Source organism: Protomyctophum parallelum (genome assembly GCF_964188405.1).
Source record: "Protomyctophum parallelum genome assembly, chromosome: 3".
Classification (NCBI taxonomy): Eukaryota; Metazoa; Chordata; class Actinopteri; order Myctophiformes; family Myctophidae; genus Protomyctophum; species Protomyctophum parallelum.
Window position 1 is genome coordinate 17,739,692 of NC_139698.1, and position 21,564 is coordinate 17,761,255.

A 21,564-nucleotide genomic window follows, 5' to 3' on the forward strand; every position below is an offset into this window, starting at 1 on the left:
ACAATATTTGAATGAATCGTCTCCTACATAGACTTCTATCGAGAATGGGGACAACCAACTGGGACAAGTCCTGGACCGGAAGTATAGGCAGAAATGCATTGGACTCAGGCGCCCAGCTTTAATTATCTTAAATCCCTTTATTTTAGATTGTTTTGTAGTAATAGTACAACATAAACATTACAGAGACTTAAGTTGTCACTGTACAATACTTTAAAACAGTTGTCATGTTGTTGCACACATGCTTATATAGCTCTTATCTGCGCCGCCCTCGTTGAAAACAATGTATTTCCGCAACTCCAGCTTGGCTCAGTTCAGGCTGCATGAACAGCGCTCGATTGCTCGGTTTCTGCCCCCTCAAAATCGGGACTCTTCCCCGACCGAGTCCACTCAATTCACGAGAAATCTGGTCTCGGTGTCGACTCTGTCTCGCCACCCGTCGGTCTCGACTCGGGACTCGAACCCCCTCCCACATAATTATGGTTTTGTCTCGGAATGCGATGGGTGGATAGTTTGTCTCCCTTAGAGGCCCTTGCGGTGGATAACGGAGGGACCATACTCCTCATACTCCTGCTTGCTCATCAGCATCTTCTGGAAGGTGGAGAGGGAAGCCAGGATGGAGCCTCCGATCCACACGCTGTATTTCCTCTCAGGAGGCGCGATGACCTGGGGAAAAAAAACAGGGAGAGCACTGTTGGATTTTCACAGCAAATTTGAATTTACTTTCAGTCGTAGGTCTTTTGAATAAAATAACAGCGGCGGAACAACTCGGTATACCGGTGACCGCACAGACTTTGTGTATACGCGTCGCTAGCTCTGGTCCATAGCCTTCTACTGCTTCAGTATAAGGCTATGGGACATTCGGTTTCGAATCTCAAATCGAAATCAGACCAGCCTCTCCTCTTTAGCGTAAATAAAAAGAACGTTTTTTCTACTCACCAAAACAAAGGTGGGTTGTGTCATTAGAAAGCCTACTTTCCTTAGTGGACGCACTCTGAGCCCCCCACCACACGTATAAACGGTACTTTTTGGCCAACAGTGTTTGATCTCATAATTAGTGCAGCAAAGTACTATTTTTACTGCCTTGCTTAGATTGGTCAGTCTTGATTGAATGTTTGTGATTGGTGCTCCTTTTCTTTGATGTCTAAGTTACCCTCCTGTCCTCCTGTTTGAGTTTGTCAGAAGCTGTGAAGTTGCAGTAGAGAGAGTACATATTTTTCTACCACAGTAACCACTCTCAAGTTATCCCACACCATGTAACCTTACTGAGACATTTTGTGCCACTTGTATTTTTTGCCTTTACTTCACTAAAGTGAAGTAAAGGCGTGCGTCAGAATATTTGTGCTCACAGCTTTTGAAGGGAATATATTTTGAAAACTGAACAGAAAATATACGCCTCTATAGTGGGGGGCTCAGAGTGCGTCCACTAAAGAAAGTAGGCTTTCTAATGACACGACCCGCCTTTGTTTTGGTCAGTAGCAAAAACGTTCTTTTTATTTACGCTAAAGAGGAGAAGCTGGTCTGATTTCGATTTGATATTTAAAACCGAAAGTCCTATAGCCTTAAGCAGTAGAAGGCTATGGACCAAAGCTAACGCGTCGCTATACGTGGCCTGACTGTCACTTTTGGAGCAACACAAAGCTCCTGCATGCTGCATGAGCCAAGGGATTTTGTGTTGTGTATTATGCAGGTTTTTTATACCTTTTTATTCATGGCTTTTTGATTATTGTGTCGACCAAATGTTTTATTCAATCGTATCGTTCAATACCAGTGGTGGACTAAGTACTTTTACTGAGGTACTGTACTTAAGTACAATTTTGAGGTATTTGTACTTTACTTGAGTATTTCCAATTTCCACTACATCTCAGAGCCAAAATGTGTACTTTTACTTCACTACAATTATTTATTGTTACTATAGTTACTTTGGAGATTTTATTTTGATTAGAAAAAAACATACATTAACCACTACCACTTCAACCCTATACATTTCGGCCATTTGAAAATAGCCGATCTACAAGCTCACAATGCGTCGCAACGTGACGCATTGTGAGCTTGTAGATCGGCTATTTTCAAAAAAAATTGTACACATTTTGAACTTGTGAAATGGGACATTCTGCATTATGAGTACTTTTACTTTTAGTAAGTATACATTTTGATACCGATACTTTTGTACCTTTTACTCAAGCACATTTTCAATTCCGTACTTTTACTTGTAACGAAGTAGTTCTAAATTGCAGTATTGGTACTTTTACTTAAGTAAAACAATTGAGTACTTTTTCCACCACTGTAACTAACTAACTAACTAACTAACCAACAAACGAAATAGATATATGACTTGTACCCTGATCTTCATGGTGAAAGGGGCGAGATTAGTAATCTCCTTCTGCATGCGATCAGCCAAGCCTGGGAACATGGAGCTGCCTCCACACAGCACGATGTTTTTAAACAGGTCGTTGCGGACGTTGAAGGTGCTGTGACGAATGTTGTAGGTCATCTCATGGATCCCCACGGACTCCATACCTGAGCATCAGAGACAGAGAGAACAGAGTCATATAAGCTGTATGATCTAAACCAGGGATGGGTAACTTTGACGATGTATAGAGGGCCAATATATTTCCACACTCACTCCAGAGGGGACACAGTGCATATTACTGCAGTCGTAGCGAGAAATAGCCGATCTACAAGCTCAAAACGTGTCGCAATGTGTCGCAATAGATCAGCTATTTTTGCTATATTTGAATTGAAAACCGGAATATTTCTTTTGATATTTTTTAATTGGAATCCTGAAAAGTAACATTTTTATTGAATTTCAAATGCATTTAGTTATAGTTATGTTAACTTTATGAACTGTTAACATAACTAAATTAAAAAGACTAACATTTTAATACTAGTCATTATTACTAGTCATTTAATTCTAGTCATGAAGTTATTAAAGCGGGTTTGGAATTGTAACAGCTGAAATCAATACTATATCAGTATTCTGATATCAACATGCGGGCCGCATTAAGTGAAGGTGGGAGCCACATGTGGCCCCCGGGCCGGCAGTTGCCCACCCCTGATATTATAAACATTATAGACACAGTAGATGTTAGATGATTATTAGCATTTATGAAATAAGATTTATAGATTTATTAACAGTTAGTTCCGACGAAGCAATCTTATTGGTTGAAATACTGTAGCTAGCATGACAGCACACTATAGGTATGTCCCGATCACGTTTCTTTTTTTTTGTCCCGATCCAAATTCGATCATATGATTTTGAGTATAGAGTTTGAGTATCCGATATTTATATTTTTATATTACACGTTTATGCCGTATCACAATAGTACAATGTCCAAAATCACGTACAATATCCAGTCTAATATCATATAACGGTATATTGAGTTGGGTTCAGCGTTGTTGCGGCTTGATGTGGCTGCCGAGGCCGATGCGTGAGCCACACAGGCCGGGTGTCATGGTCTGTCTCTCTACAGACCATGTTTCCATGTCTGCCACTCCCACATTCCATTATATCTCACCGTCCTTGCCACACACCTGCTCACACTCCCTCATTACCCCCACTGTGCCATGCCCCTTTCACACCTGAGGACATTTCTCCAATAATTCTCTGTGTGTCTCTGTGAGAATGTGGTATTTTGGACATTACTACTTGGGCTTCATGTAAGGTTTGCTTTTTGAACTGTTTTGCATCCCTGCTTTGAGTTTGTACAAGTTTAGCTTTTGCGTCCCTGAGTTTCTGCTTGCAACCTTTTGTATGTTTTGTGCAAGCTTTACCTTTGTTTGGAATTAATAAATAAGTTAATTTGAACTCTCTGCTTGTGGCTCTGCGCTTGGGTGCTATCTCCTGCCTATCGTGACACCGGTGGGAGCCCCGATGTTGGCGGAATACCGGCCTCCGCCTCCCTCTGATGTCGTGTTTGCTTGTTGTCAGTGATGCAGAACTACACCGACTCCTGTTATTACTAGTATTCATATTAACACAGTGCCATCCTTGGTACTGTGCTTATACGAACCAATGATCGAGGGCCGGAAGAGGATCTCAGGGCAGCGGAATCTCTCGTCGCCAATGGTGATCACCCGACCGTCGGGCAGCTCGTAGCTCTTCTCCAGTGAGGAAGAGAGGGCTGCGGACTGCATCTCCTGGTCAAAGTCCAGCGCCATCTCCTGGTCAAAGTCTAACGCCATCTCCTGGTCAAAGTCCAGTGCCACATAGGCCAGCTTCTCCTTGATGGCATGCACTAACTCGCGCTCCGCTGTAGAGGAAGGGATTGTTATAGAGATACATTTACATTCTCACAAAGGGTGTGTGTGTGTGTGTGTGTGTGTGTGTGTGTGTGTGTGTGTGTGTGTGTGTGTGTGTGACAGCTACTACCCTGGGTAAATGAAGAACCTAAAAAACGAGAGAGAACAAATTATCTCTCTCTCTCTCTCTCTCTCTCTCTCTCTATATATATATATATATATATATATATATATAGCTCTCTATATAAGCAGCGATAAGATGGAACCAAGCAATAACAAAAATAAGGTGTGAACTCAACTGAGCCGCAACAACACCGCTGGCTGGTGGAATACCAGAGTAGAGGAGAACATTGTCATGGAAGAACTGAGGGTTCTTCCAAACTGAATCAACATTGTCAATGCAGCTTTGTAGCCATACCAACAGGCAACACAGAAATCCAGAATCCAATTATCAGTACTGAGTAGACCAGAGGTTCCCAACCATCGGTACACAGACCAGTGCTGTTCATGCATGTGCATCTGGTACGCGAGAAGGGAATCCCCAAGTTTTCCCGTCGTATAAAACAAACGAGAGGACAAACACCAGACCTGAGAACTTTCTAGTGCCAGTGGGCAGCGGATTTGCCGTTGCGCGTAGAGCATGAGTCTGAGCGACCCTTAATCACCCATTAGAATGCAAATGCATGCCTTTCAGGCAGTCCTTGTATCCTCCTAGTCACTTTGAAAATGCTATTGCCAGTCCACGAACATGTTATGAACTGTCAGCCGGTCCGTGACAATATAAAGGTTGGGAACCCCTGGAGTAGACAGCAAATATGGCATCATAGAATGGTACATACCAGTAGTGATTCCATAGCCTCTGTCAGTTAGCATCCGCATCAAGTAATCAGTCACCTGAGAGCCTGCCAGGTGCAGTCTTTGAATGGCATGAGGCAGAACGTAACCCTCCTCGACGGGCACAGCGTGGCTCACCCCATCACCACAGTCAACCACGATACCTGGAGAAACAGAGGTTAATTTAGACACACCATCACCTCCACAGTCAACCACGATACCTGGAGAAACAGAGGTTAATTTAGACACACCATCACCTCCACAGTCAACCACGATGCCTGGAGAAACAGAGGTTAATTTAGACACACCATCACCTCCACAGTCAAACACAATACCTGATGGAGAAACAGAGGTTAATTTAGACACACCATCACCTCCACAGTCAAACACAATACCTGATGGAGAAACAGAGGTTAATTTAGACACACCATCACCTCCACAGTCAAACACAATACCTGATGGAGAAACAGAGGTTAATTTAAGCAATATTACACGAGAGGGGGTGATTTAACGTCGTTAATGCACACCTGCAGAAAGCAACGCCCTGCATGCTCTCACTGACCCTGAGGGACAGGGTCAGTGAGAACATGAAAAAGGCAGACATCAACATACTGTACACATACACAATACACATACACTACAAATACAGCAGGTATTTTCACATGACATTTGACATACGGTGCAAAAATGTGCCAAAGTACTGTAGCAGCACAAAGGCAGAACAAAGCTTGTCCGCATGAGTCAAAACTTTCATCGGGGTGGGAGCGTCAGGTGGTTAAAAAGTCCAGTACCCAGTAGTACAATCCTCAGTTACTCTGAGGCTTCATACACACATAAAGAACAACTGTTCTGTGCTCTGCCTGTGTTTGATGGGGGTAGGGGGGGAATCAAACACAAGTGTTTGGTCAAACCACGTGACTTCCGTTGGAAAAGCATTGAGGCGGCCATGAAACACGGACAGCACAGAGCATGTTCGTCTGATACAGTATGTGTGTACAAGGCCTGAGGGTGTACTCTCTCTCTCTCTTTCTCTCTCTGTGTGTGTTAACACTGAGGTTTAACTGTATATTATATAGTCTACATCTTACCAGTGGTCCGAGCAGAGCTGTAGAGAGCCAGAAGTTGCTGGAGGGCCACAGACATGGCAGGGACGTTAAAGGTCTCAAACATGATCTGGATAATGAAAAACAAAACAAATCTATCTACAGTATCACTGACATAAATGCCACGGAGAGCGTGGTGGTATGTAGGATTACATTCCAGATTATTATTACCAGTAAGACGCCTTAAAGCCAAGGCGAAAAGCGACCGCAGGGCTGAGACACTCTACCGGACAGACGGTGAAATCTCTACCAAAGTCCTGATGTCACTCGCTCATATCCGTAGAAGTTTCATTTTAAATTGTCTCATATAAGCATTGTGGTCCAAATGTAAATAAATAAACTGTCTCAGCGATATTGAATGTCCTGAAACATTTATCAAATATCGGCTGCAAATGCAACAGTATATGCACGACGAAAGCATGAGAACTTACAAGCAATGGCTGTGCAAAGCACACGGAAATATACACTTCACAGAGTATAGACCACATGGAATTATACAAATCGTTTACGAAGTCTGGCACGAGTGAAATCTCAACTTTTTGCGGAATGTGTCATGCGTGTGTATGTGTCGGAATGACCCGAAACAGTAAACAAATATCGTCCGAGCGTGTGTGTGACTGTGTGTGTGTGTGTGTGTGTGTGTGTGTGTGTGTGTGTGTGTGTGTGTGTGTGTGTGTGTGTGTGTGTGTGTGTGTGTGTAGTGTCACCAGTGTGTGTGCCAGAAGCATTACATGAAGCGTGATGCTCAAGTTCAAGCTTCCTGCACGTTTTCTATGGTTGGCCAATAGGAAGCTATGCAAACACTACAGGCAAAGCGAGTACAGGAAGTGTGACAGAAGGCTTCCTGCACGGTTTTCATAGTAACTGCGACCTATGATCGCAGTTACTATGAAGTAGATTTACTTAAGTACTATCTAAGTACATTTACTTAAGTACTATCTAAGTACATTTACTTAAGTCCTGCACTTTAGTACAATATTGAGGTATTTGTACTTTACTTGAGTATTTCCAATGTCCAATACTTTTACTCCACTACATTTCAGGTCCAAAATGTGTACTTTTACTCCACTACATTTATTTCAGCACTTTAGTTAGGCCTACTAGTTACTTTGTTGTATTATTATTACAAAACATAGGCCTACATTAACCTCTTTGGCCCTTTTCCGATCTACAAGCATGTAGATTAGCTATTTTCAAAAGTTATGGTACACATTTTGACACGTCTGTGTGTTGTTTCAAAAATACTGAACCAATGGAAAGTAGTAAAAAGTGCTTTGGACAAAACCGCTTAACTCCATTGGACCCTCAAAATGTCTGCTAAAGCAACTAACTCCACCACCTCTCCCCCTTTCATGGAAGTAATTGACAATATATAAAGTTACAACACCAACGTTGATGAGGCTGTTGAATAGAGGAAGGAAGCGCTGCCGTGGTCCTTTGTTTGTTGAACTGAATACAGGTGCTCGTTGGCGAGAGGATCCAAGGCACTCTGTTCCAGTGAGGTGAAAAAAAGCCTTTTTTATTTAAGAGTTTAAGGCATGGCAAAGAACATTACAAAAAGGACCAACGCGTTTTGGCACTCAGCCTTCGTCAGGGTCCCATAGCTATGACATGCAGCAGGACGTCATTATATAGCAACCATCATGATTGAAAACACTTGACAGCAATCAGTGTCACTGTCAGTCTAATACATGTCAGCACAATAAATGTTAGAACATCAATGTCCGCACATTATACATCATAATAGTTAACATGGGTACATAGAAACAAACGATTGGGAGGTTTTGTAAGAGAATACAATAAATACATAAAAAGACAGAATCCCCAAAACAAATACCAGAAAAAGGTTGCGAACAGTGTGTGAGGAGGAAACCTTTAGAGAAAAGGGGGAAAATCGATTTCGTCATTAAGACCTTTTGCTGCAGAGAGAAACGTTCTGGATTGTCACCCTGAAAGCTACGAACTTCCCTGGTCCCAATGACGAAATGTATTAGACTGACAGTGACACTGATTGCTGTCAAGTGTTTTCAATCATGATGGTCGCTATATAATGACGTCCTGCTGCATGTCATAACTATGGGACCCTGACGAAGGCTGAGTGCCGAAACGCGTTGGTCCTTTTCGTAATGTTCTTTGCCATGCCTTAAACTCTTAAATAAAAAAGGCTTTTTTCACATCACTGGAACAGAGTGCCTTGGACCCTCTTCTTTAATGTTGATGAGGCTGTATTGCTTTGTTTTAAAAATATAAGGTGATATTTTCTTTTTTTCCTGAAAAATGTATATTTTTTAATTTCCTGATAAATGAACATTTTGGAGTTATGAGGTTTCCGCCTGAGAGCAGAGATATATAATATTTTGGCGGGCCTCGATGCCATTGCGCTGTGAGCTTGTACTGTATCTGCTAATTTTCAGATCGCGACACACGAGAGCAAACAAACAAATGACTTCATCTTTTAGTTATACTGGCTCTCTTCGCTACTAGTCCTCCCTTAAAGATGGAGTGCCACCATTTTTTTCCACCCTAAAACATGATCATCAGGTATTATTACAATATAAGGGGGAAGAACTTTTTCCAAAAAGTGTACAGTATTTGTTAAAATCATGCTTTTATGTGGACACGCCCACCAGTTCATTAAGTATGCCTGGTTTGCCTGGTGGGTGGTGATGGGTGGTGATCCACCTGAACTGAAGCCGCACCCAAGCTGTAGTTGTATAATAAAGGGGGAGGGTTTAGGGGAGGGGCTGATAGTGTGGTGTCACTATATTACTGTTTACTTCATTGGCCCGTTTGACTGTCAAGGGTTCAGCCTCCAGGAAGAAACCCTAAATACAAAGTCAATACACAATTGCACATAAAAACAACTCCAGTCTGTCTAATTAAGTACTGTCACCTCATAGACACATGAAAAACTGGAAAAATACAAAAATTGTGGCACTCCATCTTTAACATTTGGGTCTAGTTTTTAATCTGTTGACGGAAATTGTAAATAGTCTATATATTAGTTTTGGTCACCGTAGCTTTAGTTTTGACGAAATCAACACTGGACGTTGGACCTTCACCTCTATCATTTTCATCTTGTTGATCTCAGGGTTGGATGGCATCTCAGTCAGCAGAACTGGATGCTCCTCAGGGGTGACACCAAGCTCTGTATAGACGTGGTGCCAGATCTACACGGAATAAACAGGTTTCACACCAGATCTACACATTATGAACAGGTTCCACACCAGATATACATGGAATAAACAGGTTTCACACCAGATCTACACATATATGAACAGGTTCCACACTAGATCTACATGAAATAAACAGGTTTCACACCAGATCTACACATTATAAACAGGTTTCACACCAGATCTACACATTGTCAACAGGGTTTTAAAGCCTGTTAAAATATTCCCTAGGCTACAGTACCAGGTCGGCCATACCACCCATGACAAAAATTAGCATTTTAAAAGAAAATGTCAGACTTTAAATGGGTTTAATAACAAAATGATAGGCAGTATTAGACCTATAGTCGAATAGGACATCAAGGTATTTAATAGCAATTTAAGTAATACGTTGCTAACCCCTTCCCATCCCACTTGTCCCAAACAACACATTAGAGGGACACTTCTGTCCCTCTAATGAGTAATTTGGTCGTCCTATTTGATTGCAATCGGGGCCTAAGTGTGTTCCTACCCAGTGTCGGGGGTAAGGGCGTTATAAATAACGGCGTTATAACAGGAATTTGGGTGACGGAGTAACCTAACGAGTTAGAGGAATCCGTTACCTAGTTACCTTTTCCAAAAAACAATGGCGTTACTAGTTTAACACCTATATTTCCCTTTTTATAAGAATAAGGCGCGAATACAAGCAGCCAAAATGAGTTTTCTTCGACGGGTGCAGGCTGGCATCTCCCTTAGAGACAGGGTGAGAAGTTCAATCACACAAGAGAGAGACTCGGAGTAGAGTCACTGCTTCTTCGCCTGGAAAGGACCTAGCTTACGCCAGGGCTCCACTGGGCGCGTTGCGTCACGCGTGCGTCACGCGTGCGTGCGTCAAAAAACGAACCGGTTCAATTTTATGGTGACGGAGACGCGACGCAACGCGGGCAGTGGAGCCACCCTCCATTGATTAAAAGGGCACATTCCCGACGCTGACGGAGACGCGACGCAGACGCGACGCAGACGCGCCCAGTGGAGCCCTGGCGTTAGGTGGTTCGGGCATCTGGTCTTGAGCGTCTCCCTAGGGAGGTCCTCGAGGCACGTCCCACTGGGAGGAGACCCCGGGGCAGTTATACTTTTCTCAGAAGGTAATATCGTACCGTAACGGGATTATTTTTAAAGGACAACTTTAGTTTTTTTTCAACCAAGGTTCGTGTTTTAGGAGGTTGTTATTAGAGTGTGTGTCATAGGCTCAATATGTCAGTTTGACACATTCAGTAGATCTCGTGATCTTTTGTGGCCAGATGTAATTTCTTGGGGTCTAGTAGGACTATAGTACATAATACAAAAACAAATCGCTATAAAATGTTGTAAAAGTATACATATTTAGCCCCATGCCGCCCCCCTGTCAAAAACAGCTAAAATCCCTAAAACAAAAGAAAGCAGCCAATGAAAAAAAAAATCTTTTACTTTCTCTAATAACAACCTAAAACATAAACCTTGGTTGAAAAAAAACTAAAGTTGTCCTTTAATGGCATTAATCCAGTAGCCTAATGAAGTTACTTTAGAAAGTAACGTTACCCAACACTGTTCCTACCTTCTCCATGTCATCCCAGTTGGTGATTACGCCTCGTTGTATGGGATATGCGAGGCTGAGGTTCTCCATCTCTGATTGGGCCTCTTCTCCTACGTAGATATCCTTCTGACCGCTCAGTCCCTGAGGAGAGAAACAAGGTAAACCATCACCATGAAGCAGTGGCTTTCAACCAGTGGTCCTTGAGGGAGTTCCAGGTGGTCCCCAGCTATGGTGGAATAGGGCATATGATGGAATATGAAACCACTGTTGTGAATTATCTGCATGCTGTCTGACTGGCAGCCTCTGGTGGACATTCCCCATTCCCTGCATCCACAATCACACATGTGTGTGCCATCACACCACTCACCTCACTAGCCAATCACAGTCTGGTGTGCAACATATAACCAGCAACTCACCCCACACTCCTCACTCAGTCTCCAGCCTTCACACAGGCAACATGCAGCACCTGCAGACATAGGCGGAGCTTGAACTTGACGCCTGGGGGTGCGACTGCTTGGCCAACGACACCCGCGCGCACCCGCGACCTTTATTTTATTATTTTAGCGTTTTTACAATGCCCTAACCCCTAAAAATGAGTTATTTAGGTAGTACAGCAGCTCACACACATACACACATGCACTACAGCCATATAGCGAGTCATCATATCATGATAAGAGAGATAATTACAAACTACAGTCAGAAGTTAAGTTAAAAAAAAAAGAAAACCCCTTTTTTTTTTTTTTGCCAGGGGGTGCAGTGCACCCCCTGAACCCCCTCAAGCTCCGCCCATGCCTGCAGACCTCACTGAGTCCTTGTTGATAATATACCTTGGTGTCACATACTCTCTCTGACCGGGGATACTTGGGTGGTCAGCTCATAGCCCACAAACCCCAACCAGTAGAATATTTATTAACCACATTTGATAAGATTTAGCAGGGTTGAACCCTTAAGGTCCATTTGGGCTCATTTTAAGCTCTCAACAGTTAAATTATAGTTAAACATCTGCATTATTTAATTTACAAGTCTACACAATTAGAGCATATAGAATCATTGTTATCTTATCCAACAACAAAATATCTTATCCAACGACAACAAAATATTCAAAGTCTTGGGTCTGAGAGGCTAAATCTCATCAAATGGTAGTCTGTGGCTCAAATGCCAAATAAATAATGGACCTTGATGTGAAAATGGTTGAAAACCACTGCTATGAAGACATGAATGTACAATTAAAACACAATCCTGTCTTATAGCACTAAAATCTCTAACTACAGATCTGCAACCAGTGGTGTGTGTGCGTGCATGCGTGAGTACGTGCGTGCAAGGTTATGAACCTGATTTCTGGGCCTTCCAACGATGGAGCGGAAGACAGTATGAGGTGCATCGTCGCCAGCAAACCCTGCCATGGTCTTCCTAGAGCCGTTGTCAATCACCACTGCAGTAATCTCATCATCCATGATACGTTCTTCTGTTCCACCTAAACCATTGTTGGTATTTATGATATATATATTTATAGGGTAGGGTTGTCCCGATCACGTGATCGGAAATCGGGGCCGATCACGTCATTTTCAAATGATCGGAATCGGATTGTGATTTGTGAGCAACCAAAAAAAAACGTGATTGGTACATCCTTACCCTATATCAATATTATATCCGGGCCCCCCAAGGCAGACAAAATGGTTTTTCAAACGTTTTTGAACTCACCTCACAGGGGAAAAAAAGCTTCACAGCGTTGGGACTGTTCCTTTATGAGAACTCTGCGTCCTCTGCAGACAATCTTGTGGTAAAACGTGGAGAAAAAAAAACCTTTAGTCTCTGCCGAAGGTTTTTTGAAGGTCCGTCCAGGCGGTTGATATTCCTCGGGTCAATATGGAGAAGGCAAGGAGTGCATCGGTTGCATATATGGACACTCGCAGGACTCGGGCCGGGCAGGAGAGAGAGACGTCAGGAGTCGTATACCTGCTTGCCATTTCATTTATGTGGGGTTAATTGGCTTATCCATGTGGGGTGTTGCTTTCTGTTGATTGGAGCGTGTGACTTGGGTATTGTCCCGGAGGTGGAAACACAAGTTCTAAATCTGTTGTAAAGACAATAGCCCACTGTCCCTCGATCAGCTCTTGATCTGACCTGATCAATCAACAAATCAACATAGGCTCTCATGTGACGACATGTGCAAAGTCCTCACAGCTCAGACCTGCTGTGGATTTATAAGATCTTTCTCTTTGTGGTTTCATACTGTAATTAGTTACCCATATGACGTTCACAGTACACATCGTATTCATTGGTGTTACATATTTTCTTGATGGTGGGAACACTGTAGCAAGAAAAATGAGTGTTGATGATATTAAACAACATTCATGTATTTCCACTTAGGGACCTATAGCCTAAGAGACATTTATACCAGAATATTTATAATATAACAGTTTTGCTTACTTATATATGGACCTAATGATTACATTTAATTGTGTTATTTTCCTCACCTACCGTTTTGGGCACTGCCCATAAGTCAGACATCTGACATCTGGGCTAAATACTAAATTGTTTATATATAATAAAAAATAATGTAGCCTTTCCACAGGAGTATCTTTTTATATTTTTCCAAAAAGAATACAAACTGTCAATAGCATATTACAAAGTTATCCCCCTCACTGGGGAAAATTCCGGGGTGAGTTGTCCAGTATTCGTCTGCATGACTCGGAAGCCAGTGAAGGTCGTCGCAAAGGACCGTTGCGATGTAGTCCCTCGAGCGAGTCTGTTGACTTGTACACTCCAAATGTTTCCGTCATGTGAAGAAGAAGGAATCGCTAAAAATGAAATTGATTAAAGCTGATGTTTGATGTCTTATTATAATAGAAAAGACGATATCTATAGGCTATACTATGGCTTGCTGCTTAGCATAAATGTACATTTAATTATTTGTTATTGGCTCAACTTTTTTGTTGCATAGAGACAGGAACTGTGTTTGGCTCCTCCTCTTTCTTAGATCGCTTCCTCCTGGGTGCGTCTGTGTTTATTCCTACTGCTGTGTGTGTGTGTGTGTGTGTGTGTGTGTGTGTGTGTGAGGGTGTGTGTGTGTGTGTGTTTAATGTGCATGTCAAGGTATGAAAGCTGATGGCTCTCTGTAGACCAGTAAAGAACTCATATTGGTATACCATCATTCACACGCACACACACGCACGCGCACACACACACGCACGCGTACGGTTGTGGGAGGTATAATCAGACAGGTATTAATTTAAAGCAATAGGGCTTCTAGGAGTCATATAGCTGTAAATGAATGCCTGTCCTCCGCTATACGGTATGGTATTCTCTCAGCCATCCTTGCCTTAATGCACAGAGACAGCAGTGTTTGTGTGTTGAGGGGAGGGGAGGGAGGCGACTCAGTGGTTCTCATGCCAGTTGCCGTGGGCCTCCCCGTTCACTGGCTTCAACAATGTGTTTCTCGCCTGTCTTCACACACACTTTATAATCATACAGTGCAATTTTAACTTTAGGTATAGGCTTCATTAGAGTGGTCTTGACTCTTTTGTGGCCAAATGTAATTTCCTGGGGTCTAGTGGGAATATAGTAAATAATAAAAGATTAAATCGCTATAAGATTTTGTAAAAAAAAAAAGAAAAAACATATTTAGCCCCATGTTCGAATGCCCCTGCCCCCCTGTCAAAAATGGATAAAATCGCCCATCATTTACTTCCTCTAAAAACAACCCAAAATATGAACCTTGGTTGAAAACAGTTGTCCTTCACGCATCACAATGTGTTTTAGTTTAAGCATCCGAACAGTGTGTTTCTCTTCTCTTCACAGTACCATTTCAGAAAGCACAGCAATTTGTGTGACAAATAAAAAATCTTTAATTGTAAATGTTTGTTTTTTATATCTGCACACTATCCGAACTAAACTAATTCAGAAATAATAGACTACATGCGGCACAATGACAAATAAGCTCTGTAATTGCTTTAAAAAGGCAATATATATCCACACTTTTCCTGGGCTGTGTGTGCTCCAGTTCCTGTTGATCCAATGAAAGCCAATGAAACTGGTCAGATGACCAATGATATCCAATGAAATCAACAGGAACTGGAGCACACACAGCCCAGGAAAAGTTTGGATAGATCTATTTATACATTTCCAGGCAGGTATATATACAATAGCACAAAATAAGCTCTGTAATTGCAATATCTATCCATCCTGTCGGCCGGAGAACGGGGGACGTGCGGGAGCCCACGGAAACTGGCACGAGAGTCGGACCCTGAGGCGGTCGGTGCATGGGGGGGGCTCTCATAAAAGCCTTGGTGAGCCCATCACTCACGTCTGTAATGTATAAGTATACCCAGAGGGGTTCATAATGATATATATATGAACTCAGCTGGAGGGAACATGATGAAAGTTATCTGCGTCACGCTGCAACAGCCGATGCATACTGTAGCTTTATGGAGCCGAACAACAGAAGATGCTGTTACTGTTTTAACCAAATGCGTTCTTTAAACCTATATAAAAAGAGATCATGGTTCTACAAAAGTGTTTTCTAAATGCTGACAGTTTTCTGAAAAAACACATGTGTTTCCGTATCAGTGGTGCTCAAACATTTCCATGTCAAGGACCCCCAGAATTAACTACTGTATATTTGGCCGCAGACTCCCATCTGATATTGTTCCAGGGACCCCTCCCCAGAAGCAAACATTTGAGTTAAAAACGTTCGCTGTGAAAGAATATATATTCAAGGATTTGCACACGTTTTCACAATGTTTCAAAAATAGCAGATCTACCGAGCTTGTACATCTGCTATTTCTCAACATCCATCCATCCATCTTCAACCGCTTCTCCGTAGTCTGGTCGGAGGGGCAACAGCTCCACCAGAGAGTTCCAGACTTCCCTCTCCAGAGTAACATTAACTTCCTCCTGGGAGATGCTGATCCACCCTATACTCGACTGCGAACCGGTCGAGTCACAGTGTAAGCTGAATGTCTTGGACCGATGGTACCACATCATCTGCAAACAAGCAGTGAAGCAACCCTTAGCTCGCCGAGCCAACAGATAAAATATAAAGTAATGGTTAATGTGGTTAAACGCTAAAGTGACACAGACGCGTTCCAGGTCTTAATGGGTTATATGTGTGCAGGGCAGCAGGTGGGCATCCCCTTATTATTGAGGGTGGTCGGTAATGGAGCAGCAAGGCACGGGAGACTGCCTTGGTCAAGCCATATAGTACTCTCTCTGTAAGAAAAAGAGGCTGCACAGTGCTAGGACAACGTATTCACATTTCCACTTTTTTCATTGGCACACACCAAAAATGAACAAAAATGTGCTTAACTACAATTTTTCTCAATTTGCTCTACACACCCTCCGCCAACCTGGGGAGAGCAACGGTGGCCGAACGGTTTGCAGAGCGGTCTTGATATCGGAAGGTCGCTAGTTCGTATCCCCGGACCGGCACGTTAAAATTACCACCGCTGAAGTGCCCTTGAGCAAGGCATTGAACCCCTACCATGAAATGTTCTATGAGCAGGGCCTGGCTGTAAACAAGTTCTTGAGCTTAGTCCAGTTACCCTGGGTAAACATGGTAACTTTGCTTTGCTTTGAACTCATGCTTCCTTCAAGTGTATTATAAGTTGCTCCTGGTTGGTCGTCGTAGCGCATGGAAGGAACACGTTATTCCAACCAGTTCCTTTCCCCTCCATCAGGCGACCCGGCTGGCCACAATGTTGTTGTTTGTTATTTATACTTTTAGTACTTTAAGTATATTTTGATGCCGATACCTTTGTACTTTTACTCAAGGCCTACATTTTCAATTCCGTACTTTTACTTGTAACAGAGTAGTTCTAAATTGCAGTATTGGTACTTTTACTTAAGTAAAACAATTGAGTACTTTTTCCACCACTGGTTGAGACAACACATGGGCAACAGCAGGACAACGGAATAACCACTGGAATATTACATAAAGATACAAAAGCGTTGAACATGACAGTTCAAAGCATGACACTCTTGTCACCAAGTTGGATATACTTCAACCTTATATTATTTGCTGTAGGCCTACCTAAAATTGCAAAATAGAAAATGAAAAATCACACCCATGTGAAGTGAGGGGCGTTTTTAAAACAAACTTAACTAAAAACAAACATTAAACCTGTATATTTTTCACCCAGTGTCAATTATCTAATGTAATCCCGGGCACTACACTTCCTCTGCCAACCTGGGAGGCCAGCGGACTGACCTCATGCTTCCTTTTATGCATGAGGAGTCCAAGCTGCTTCTTTTCACCTGACAGGGGAGAGTTTCCCTGGCCGGACGTAGCACGTGGAAGGAACACGTTATTCCGACCAGTTCCTTTCCCCTCCATCAGGCGCCCCGGCTGGCCAGGGGGAGGTAGATTATGCTTTTTTTTAGATATTCAAAAACATTATATATTATATATGTATTATATTTTTGATTATTTGGATGTGTTTGCTGTCTCTCCTCAAGCCCTCAAGTATGTGTGTACTGTGTGTATGTATTGTGTTTGTGCATGGCTGCCTGCGTGTGTGCGTGCGTGCGTGCGCGTCCGTGTGTGCATGCGTGTTGGCAGTGCGGCTTTAGTGAGGGACGGGTCACTTTATCAGAGATGTTTGTAGAATTGGCCAAGTTATGTCCTGTATGTATTTACTGGCTCTTTGTCAATCGATGTTTGACTTTGAATGAAGGGCTTCCAACCGATGTCTTTTTGGAAGTCTTGGCTGGTTAACGAACACCAGACTATACTACCACGTTACTTGATCTGTCTCCCGCAGTTTCCCACTCATAGAATTAGATTAAATAAGGAATTAATGTGCAGTTTTGCCTTTGACGGTCTCCAAATTTAACCACTTTCAACCTGACGTGTCCCTATTTAAACCCAATCGCCAGAGGGCCACAAGAATCCTTACATTTTCGGTATGTTGCATTTCAGCGTTTAGCCTCATGGTTGGGTTTAGGGGTGCAACAGTTGCACCGCTCACAGGGGTGTGATTTTAATTATTATTACAGTATTAGTTTTTTTCTTATGAAAGCAGAGAGTCTTCTGTTTCATACGGTAAATAGTATGTACATGTCGCTATAGGCCTTATTTTGTGAATAATAGTTGTTCAGGTCCATGCCTTCTCTAAAGTTCTCTCTGGTGGGCGCAAGCTGCATTCAATAACCAATTACAGACAAACTGTACATGGGATCAATGTGTACTGTTTTCCTCCTAAAAGTAGACATTCAGGGCTTTCATTCGGTGTATAGTATGTATAGATATTATTTGTGTTCATTTTTATATCTGTCTGTCAATGTCTGTCAACTTCAACCTTCCATAACTCTGCTGTCTGTCCAAGCGAGCAGAGTTCAGGCAAAAGCAGGTGTTAGAAAAAAAATTGAAGTTAGGCTTTCTTTTGATTTATGCGGTGTGATTCTCGCTATAGGAGAACATTTTGCTGTGGGCCCCGAAAAAGTTCCTTCGTTCAATGTTAATCCCTTAGCACCACCTAGCACCGCCTGACAGAATAGCCCAGCAGACAATGTGTTAAAAACGTTCGTTGTGAAGATTTTCGCCACATTTAAAAAAAAAATGGTTGAAACTCCAAAAGGGGTTCCTGTGCTGAATGGGTTAAGTGTGTGAAATTACATTTTGTGCATATAGTAGCCTACCCATTGTGTTATTTTTCAAAGAAAGGGAAGAAAGCGATCAAGGCAGGAAAAAAAGAAAGTTAGAGCGCTTTTACCACAACAAAAAGTACAGGTAAAGGTTTTCTCCTGTGTGCGTCCTAGATATGTACAAGCTTTTGCTACAAAGCCGTAAAGTGGTGCAACCACTCCAAGGAACAGCAATGTCTGTGTTCACCTATGTGTGTCTGTGTTGGTTAATGAGCACCAGTATATGACTATGACTGAGTACCAGTAGGGGCGCTGTTGTGCCAGAAACAGAGAGAGGGATAGTGCTGCACTGTTGCCTGCAAATGAGAGAGAGAGAGAGAGAGAGAGAGAGAGAGAGAGAGAGAGAGAGGTGGGGGGGAGGGCAGTTGCATCACTCAGTTCACACGGGTGTGATTGTTTTGCTCTGTATGGGTCTGTTGTATGCGCTTTCTCACATCAGATATTGTTTTTTGTGAGATCAAGGTTAGGTGTAGGCGTATAATTTCATCATAGGCGGACATTGTTTTTGTCGAAAGTAGCAATTCACGCAACCCACCACATGTTGAGAGGTTGTAGATCAGCCTTTTTTGTGTGTCTGTGGTACAACTGTATACACGTGACGTGATTTATGTCTTTGATTATCAATTCCATGTTTTTCAAGTATCTGTTGGATTGCTATGCCAGTTCCTTGTAACGTACTGGCTCGAATAATGTGTGAAAATGTGCAGTTTGATTCTGCACTCAAGATATTTCAAAAGTAGGCGTCTTAATTGTATTTTTATATTGTCTTTAAGTGTTGCTTGCATTGTTTGTGAAGTCTTTGTGTTTCCATTTTTTGACAACAGCCTTTAGTGAAGACACTAGTGATTATATTTTGTTGCTTTTCTTTTGTTTGCACGTGGCATTCATTGAGCGTTATTTGGTGTTCTGTTGATGATAGGTTATTATGTCTTCAGCCAATGGAAGGCTACTGCAGGGCTTTACAGTGAACTGTTGTTGTGATGAGTACATTTCCAGGCGATTGTCTCTTAGTATTTGTCATTGCTTTCTTGTGGATACCTGCACACCATTCTTTAGGCAGGGCTTGACATTAACTTTTTGAGGCACTTGTCCTTCGGACAACGACATTTCAAATGCCACAAGTCACTCGTCCCGGAGCACACGCCCACACAAATATTATTTGAAATCAACTAATCGTAGATTGGTTTTGGTGATTGCATGTTTGAAAATTACATGGATATTCTCAGTTAAGTTTACAAGTTAATAGCCCTAGAATCAGAACGTCTGTGATCTTACATATACGTTTTATGTGATCCAAATAATGAATACACAGCCATAGATTGTCCTACCCGCTCATGGTTATAACAGACTGACCTCGTCTGCATTTAAACGTTTCGATCTCACTCGGATACTGACCTGATGAAGATCCTGTGAGATGGAAACATTGTATTCTCTTCAATAAAGTAATCCCTTTGCCTAAAGAATGGTGTGCGGCCGGGCCCTATACAGTGCCTCCTTCCTTCCTTCCGTCATTGCTTTCTTGTGCCCATACATAAGACAAAGTATACTGCATTGCATGTCAAATTTTAATATCAGTATATCAGTATATCAATATCAGTACTTTAAATATCAGTTGCACACAGTGGTGAAAATACAGTGGTGGAAAGTAACTAAGTACTTTTACTTACTGTGACTACATGTACAATTTTGAGGTATCTGTGCTTTACTTTAGTATTTCCAATTTCCAATACTTTCCAGTACTTCTACTCCAGAGCCACAATTTGTACTTTTACTCCACTACAATTATTTTAAAATTTTAGTTACTAGCTACTAGTTACTTTGGAGATTTTAATTTTGATTAGAAAACCTAACCTACATTAACCACTTCAACCCAATACATTTCGGCAATTTGAAAATAGCCGATCTACAAGCTCACAATGTGTCGCGTTGCGACGCATTGTGAGCTTGTAGATCGGCTATTTTCAATAGATTTTGTACACATTTTGAATTTGTGAAATGGCACATTCTGCACAATGACTACGTTTACTTTTAGTACTTCAAGTACATTTTGATGCCGATACTTTTGTACTTTTACGCAAGTACATTTTCAATTTCAGATGGCCAAAGGCACGGGACGTGGGCGGTGGTTGGGATTGAGGGGTTCGAGGGGTTGTGGACCCAGATACTTTGGCTTGGGGGGTTGAGGCGTGCGCAGTGCGAAATGTGTAGAAACCCCTCTGGAACCTGCAGAGAAGATGGAGGTAGAAGAGAAAAGGAGAGGGAGGCCGGTGGGTGCATGGAAACTATGCACGCCGCCGCTTTTCAAACCTGTGTTTAAGTACCCAGGGTACGTGATTGGTGAGGTAGGAGTGGTCGGCCTGGTTGGAGGTGGGTGATTGGTTGACACGGGTGGCACATGGGTGGAGTCGACGGTGGCAGGAGGGTGGTGATTGGTTGTCTTTGGCTTGGTCAAACCTACCGAACATCAGTTATTCCAACTCCACCTGTGGCACAGATGTCAGACGAAAAGAAGGTCGCCCAGTCCGCAAAGCCGATGGGGTTTGAGTTTTGGGCCAATCGAAGAAAGTGTCTGTCGATAATAAGTGCCCAGCGCAACCCCGACGCAGACGGAATAGAGGTCTCCCCCCCACTGCACTACACTAGTCTGGTCAGCAGTGTTGCCAACCAATGTAGAATAATTACTGTTGAGCTGTCAATCTATTTCAATTTGGTCATTTACGAGGGTTTCGTTCTTTCAGCTGTAACCAGTGATCTGGATCTCGTCGATTGAAAATTCACATCACAACCAACCACACACTGATACTGTACATATAATAATGACATGCCCAACAATAGGGATGAGATATGATATGATATGATATGATATAGTTCTTTATTGTCAGTTCACACTGAAATTTGTCTTGCGACCCAGCAGCCAAGTATGCAGAACACACATATACACACATTTGACATAACACAAAGAACAAAGACAAATTACATACGCCAGGTTGAAAAGTGTTTTATGAATATATGGTTGTAGACA

General features: G+C 42.4%; 1 protein-coding gene across 1 annotated transcript; it reads right to left on the reverse strand.

The window, feature by feature from the left end:
- Positions 1-519: 519 nt before the first annotated feature.
- LOC310856565 (actin, cytoplasmic-like) lies at positions 520-21,007 on the reverse strand (the record flags this gene model as incomplete). Its single annotated transcript, XM_083762035.1, has 10 exons — positions 520-663; positions 2,339-2,517; positions 4,011-4,250; positions 5,079-5,237; positions 5,331-5,408; positions 5,508-5,528; positions 6,162-6,198; positions 9,233-9,346; positions 10,920-11,039; positions 20,864-21,007. 10 exons carry the CDS (start codon positions 21,005-21,007, stop codon positions 520-522), a joined length of 1,236 nt encoding a protein of 411 aa, XP_083618161.1.
- Positions 21,008-21,564: the final 557 nt, after the last annotated feature.